Raw genomic sequence first — 6,528 nt, forward strand, 5'->3', positions numbered from 1 at the left:
ACTTATAGATAAGAGATAAGTATTTTAATGATAAATATATGATTAATATTTTTATTTTTAGAAATATCAAAATAATTTTCCAAACTACGTTTTTTTTAAATATATTAAATAATACAAATAATATATATTATTAATACAAATTTAAATATAACAATAAAAAAACATAAATTTCTGTTCATAAAATTTCTTGAATAATTTTCATATCATTTCCTCTTAAATTATTATCTTTTAAAATCATAAAATTGATTAAAAATTTTTGATAGATGGCAAAAATTTGTAATTTTAAAATTAAAAAAAAAAAGTCCTATGTGTTATCTCTTCTTAGATTCTATCTTTTTAAAATTTAATTTTCTAGCAATAAATTTTTTTCAGATTTCCTAATTATTAAATTATATAGTATCAATGAAATTTTTTATCAAATTTTGTTGTTATTATTAATTGTTAAATTAGATAAAATTTATTTAAGTAGCTTAATGTGTTATTATCGGTTAGATCAATGTGATATAAGTGAAAAATTGAAAAAAAATCATAATTACATTTAAAAACACAAATAAAAAAGATAATTAAAAATAAAATAAATATTAAGTCCAAATTGCATTGAATCAATAATATTTATTGTTAACGTAAATTGCAAACGTCTACATTGTAGAAATTTATATGAAATTATACATTTCGAGTCTTACACCCTGCCTTAAAGGGACTTGTAGAGAGTCGTAATTGCAATTGCGTAAACATAGGGATAATACTTATTTTAGAATAAGAGTAAAACCATTTTACAATAAGTACATTAAGCTTCATCATATTATATAAATTCGTTGTGTACATCGATAAGTATTAATTTTTATCAATACTTAATCGATCATATACAAGGTGTCAATAATGAATGAATTAAAATTTATAATATATATGATAATATTCATTCAAACAATTTGGCAAATAAGTTGATAGTATCTAAAATTACAGTAAAACCCTTAGGTAATAGCAAATGTTTTTTATTTATTTAAAAAAAATTTTCTTTGATTAATTCTTCTCTTAAAAATCTTTTAACATTTTATATTAATAAAAATTTTTTTCAATGTTTTTTCAATATTGTAATTTTAACAAAATTTTAATAATTTTCTGATGAATGAAAAATAGAAATAGAAATTATCCATTTTTTGCACTATCAATAACTATCAATAACTACATATATCAATAATAAGATATAGGGATTTACTGTATTAGGTTTCCTTTCAAGACACCCTGCATAACATGTGGTTACATTATTTCAATTTTTATTGAATCGATTAATGAATATATTTAACAAGTATTAATCAATTCAATTACATAATCGTTATTTTCCATAAAAAACCACATCTTCCATATTCAACGAAATATATAAAATATCAGCTGTTCATTAGTGATGTTAATAATAAGAAATATATAATTATAATCGGGCCGATTATATTCTGCGCCGAAGCTATTCTTATAGTAATATGTTTCACCCTGCCTAAAAGGGATAAATAAAGTTAGTCATGCTACGGTGCTCAATCTAAATCCATCTTGTATCAGGGCCATTTACTGCGCGTGGTTCTTTATATTTGCGGTAATACGCGGCGCGCTTTGATAATGTTTAATCGTAACCATTATATTATTTATCTTGCACCCTGCCTGAAAGGGATAAAAGATGGTCCTAATCGCCAAATTAATCACAAGGAACATTTCAAAATATTTATTAAATATATACTTAATCTGTAGATTACTTCAATACTTTAAATACTCTAATACATAGATGAAATATTAATACATAAATACAAGAAAATAAAACAAAATAATATAAAAAAATTATTAAAATGAGATATTTTGTATAAAAAAATGTAGTTTAAAAGTATGAAATTATAAAATAAATATTGGAAATAATTTTGTTAAATGTTTTTCATATATATATGAATATATATCCTTCTCCTCATATATATATATATATATATATATATATATATATGAAGAGGAGGATATATTATATAGTTAAAATATTTTTGCAATACAGAAAAGACAATTCCAAGTGGCAAATATAAAAGTTGGTATTATATACAAAAATATCAATTGAGGCTTACTTATTAAATTATAAATGATTGAAGTTTTTATTAAATGAAGCAAAACAAAGGCAAAATAAGCTAATGATGTAACAGAAATAATGTCTTACTTTGCATTTAATTTTATCTAACACAAAGTTAAGTTGCTTATAACTTAATAAGATTTCTAGAATCGATTCTTCAAAGATGTTTCACAAATATATTAACACCGTGTATATATAATTTTATATATCATAGTAATCTACAGATTGAATAATATCGCAAAAATTTAAATAAATCCTTCATTGCAATAAATCAATTTTTTATTATAATATGATATCATTTGGCGATGAATAAAAATACGCTTACGATTAATTTAAAATCTATCAGTCTCAACGTTTAACCCTGCCTAAAAGGGAAAGAAAAGATGGTCATGCGAGTTTGCTCTTTACACAATTGGGACCCTAAATAACGCATTCATAATACAATACAATTTCTAGAAACTTGTTCGAATTTTCGAATTAATTTCTAGAAATTAACAAAAAAATTCTTGTATTATATTTCTTCATTGAAATTGCTCCGATTATTATCTTGATTAAGATTTCATCGTAAAATTCCTATGATTTATGTAAATAATCAGTCGTCGAAAATACTGATAAATGTTCATACAAATTGTATATGAACATGATAAAAAAAATAAATGTGTAAAAGTCTTTAAGTCATACTTATCACATTTTCCTCTTTTTCTTTGTTTTTATGACGTATGATTTTTTTATACAGTTATTTGATCTGTCAATATTTGCTTTTATGTAAGTGATTTATTAAATTTATTAAAGAAATTACCAATTTGTTTTCTTTGATCAACGATGAAATTTTAATCAAGTATCTTTTTCAACGATCTTGATATTTCATCAAAGCAAGTTCTTTTGGAATATAAGGGCCCTCTCTTAGGAAACAAAATCTTATATTCTAAATTACAATAACAAGAAAAAAGAAAATAAAATATAAAAAATATAATTTTTTCAAAAAATTTAACGTTCCGGTGTTAATCTTGTCACAATTTTCGAATTTTCATTTTTTATAATTGTTCTTTGATTTGAATAAATAAAAAATTTTTTAATATTTAAACAAACTTAACATAAAATTAATATATAAAATTTCATATTAACAATGACTTTTTAGTTGAAATTTTTTCGAAAAAATAAAATTTCGATAGAAAACAATTCATAGAATTCTTTTTATTGAAATTTAGCAATATTTTATTCGAATTAAATTTTAAAATTCAAGTTTAACATCGAAAACGCTTGAAATATATTTTGAAAACAATATTTAAGAGATTCTTAATTTTTATTGGAACGATAGTTCATTGTTTTAACTATTTTTAAAATTTGATAAGATTTCGATTATGTATTATTGATAAAAATGTAGATTAACATTTTCTGTATCTTGAAATAATAAAAATTAACAAATCTCTTTTATCTCTCTTATTATTTTATATATTTGATTTTGTATTTGAAATGTAAATTGTAAATTTTGAATAAAAATATTATCTTTAACACTAGAATCGTCAATTTATATATATTTAAATATATTATAAACAGATGATTACAATTAAAGTAATATGAAAATATAAATTTTGTTAAAAACCTGTACATTTTTAATTGCAAAATTTAAAACTTCTCGATAATTCTAGTATTAAATAATATATTGAAAACTTATTCAATCTTGATCTCAAAATAATTTTAATAGATCATGATGAATCAAATAGCAATGAATCTTATTAATCATCATCAATTAATTTATCAATGCAAATTAAAACTATCGTTCCATCCTATATCTGACTTAACCTATCGTACTTACGTGGGCTTCTTGTTTATTTTTGTTTATTTTCCGCTCTTGTTTTCGTTTACAATTCAATTCTTCTTGTATCTCTAACAAAGTTTTCCCTTTTGTTTCTGGGACCATAAAGAGTATAAAAATAATTCCAAGAAAACAACTGATCGCAAACCAACCGAAAGAAGTATAAACACCGTAAAAATCGGAAATAACTTGATACATTTTCGAAACGAAGAATGCTAATAAAGAAGCCCACAAATTTGCTGCAGACACAGCAGCCCCTTTAACGTTAGTTGGAAATAATTCTCCGAGCATCATATAGGCTAATGGATTCAAACCTAATGCAATAATTAATTCGTAAAATATAACAGAGGCATAAAGAACCCAACCAAAACCAGTTATGTCTACCAGCATGTAAAGTTTAAGAAGATAAAATGCCCCAGCAATAGTTAAAGACAATCCACCAAGAAATGTACTAACAAGAAGCAACGGTCTTCTTCCTAATTTGTCCACCAGAGCTGCGGCACCAACACCTGCTACCAACTGAAGAACACTTAAAATGATCACTGCTACTGCAGCTGATAAATTCGTATCACCCTCTTCAAGAATTTCTTGAGTATAAGATTCTATGGCAGCCAAACCGCTGAATTGCAAGATTAACTGAAGACCGAAACTGATTAACATAGCTCTTCTGTTACCTTTAGTGTTGAATAGATCCCAAATATATCCTCTATCACTGAGATCCTTGATCATAGTTTTCTGCATTTGCTCCATATCTTCTTCCAATTGATCTTCCGTCGCATATCTTTTAAGCTGTTTTAAACTATTTATCGCTTTATCCTCGCGATTCTTCATTAATAAATAATAAGGAGATTCTGGCATCCAACCGAATGTTAAAAGAAAGATTATAGGAATTACAGCACAGCTGTAAGCCAAACATTCGTACGACACAAATGGACCAATCGCATGAGCGTATAATTCGCCAAAAGTTACCATAAGCTTGATAAAAGAACCTAAAGATCCTCTAATCTCCTTGTCGGCGATCTCACCGATATACATTGGGCAAATAACATAACCTATACCAAGCCCAATGCCACCTATGAATCTCGATAAATAGAGAACGTAAGGATTCCAAGCCACGATGATTAAAATCCAAGAAATTATATGTGGTATTCCAGCTATCAGGAGGCTTGTTTTACGACCAAGTCGGTCTACGATGAAACCTGAGAGGATAATGCTAGGTATCGAGCCGAGGAGAGAGAATGAAGCAATCCATGAAGCATCATCCGAGGTTAGTGGTACACGAGAATCTGGAGACTTTAATTTTGGCAATATCGGTGATGTCCATCCTATCTGAGTACCAGCTGCTGCTAAACATAAGGTGGCTAAAAAAAAAAGAAATATGTTCAATATTAAATGTGCGAATAAACATGTAATGAGACAATATCTACAGCATTGAAATTGAACTGAAAACCAAGTTAGTTGTCAGATGGGAACAATATGTTTCTTCTTTTACTTCTTTTACTTCTTTTACTTCTATTAAAAATGACTCAATTTCGTGACGAATTTTCCGCAGAAGAGGAATTGAATCACTTTTAAAACTAAAAGGAATATCACTGTAAAATATTCAGTCAATATTGAATATATACTTTCAGTCATATTGAAAAAAATATAAACATAAATAGAATGAAATTTTATCATGTTTTTCTGTCATTATCTCGCTTTATTTATGTTCAATTACTTATTAATACTAATAATTTTCAATTATTTGTTTAATTAAATTTTTGTTTATTATTATATTATATCGTATATATTATATGATTTTTTGGTCTCTAAAATCAGATATATTAATATCTTAAATATCGAATTTATTTGTTATTTATTCTTATTTAAAATTATTATTTTTTATTTATCTTAAAAAGAAAATAAAATAAATTTTTTATTCATCTTTTATATGTAGTATTCGATTTTTTTGTATTAAAAAATATATTTTAAAATTGATATTTATTAAAATTTATGATATATTTATTATATGATTTGACATATTTCAACGTTCAATGAACAATTAAAGTAATAATTAATAATATATATAATCTTATTCAGAATGATAATTGAGCAATTATTATTTTGGCAATAAAATTTCATATTTCATATTAAATAAATTTTAAAATAAAAAATTTTTCTTTTTTTTAATAATAATTTAAAATTACCTGTAATCGCTGCTAAATATTGCGGCCACCATTTAATGCGCGATTTGTTCATCCTTCTTATTTCTTCTTTTACAGACTATAATATTTAATGAAATTTAATGATATTTTATAAAATCATGTGTAGATAGATAATATTATAAATATATAAGTAATTTAAAAATATTAATATTTTTACTATTTTTAATATTTTATAGTTATAGAATAATTTATGCGATATATTAAGCAAAATAATTTAAAATAATAAAAATTAGAATTCATGAATTTATTCATAAATTTTTAAATATTTTTCGATTAAAATTTTCTAAATAATAAGGTAATAATTTTAATAATAAATACATTTTATCATATAAAAATTTCTCGAATATTATTTTATAATATTATATACATGTTATAATAAATATAATAAATAAAATATCGTGCCAAATTATTAT

The 6,528-nt window shown here is 23.9% G+C and overlaps 1 protein-coding gene across 1 annotated transcript in view; it reads right to left on the bottom strand.

Annotated features, from left to right (window-relative positions):
• Positions 1-3,727: 3,727 nt before the first annotated feature.
• The window catches only part of LOC102679289 (facilitated trehalose transporter Tret1-like), a 3,822-nt gene continuing 1,021 nt past the window's right edge, over positions 3,728-6,528 (bottom strand). The window contains exons 2-3 of the mRNA XM_031510510.1: positions 6,098-6,173; positions 3,728-5,272 (exon numbers count right to left, since the gene is read on the bottom strand). Coding sequence (XP_031366370.1) covers positions 3,894-5,272; positions 6,098-6,149 — 1,431 coding nt within the window. The 5' untranslated portion in view covers positions 6,150-6,173 and the 3' untranslated portion in view covers positions 3,728-3,893. The remainder of the gene's footprint in view (positions 5,273-6,097; positions 6,174-6,528) is intronic.

This window comes from Apis dorsata, unplaced genomic scaffold (genome assembly GCF_000469605.1).
Source record: "Apis dorsata unplaced genomic scaffold, Apis dorsata 1.3 scaffold_233, whole genome shotgun sequence".
NCBI lineage: Eukaryota > Metazoa > Arthropoda > Insecta > Hymenoptera > Apidae > Apis > Apis dorsata.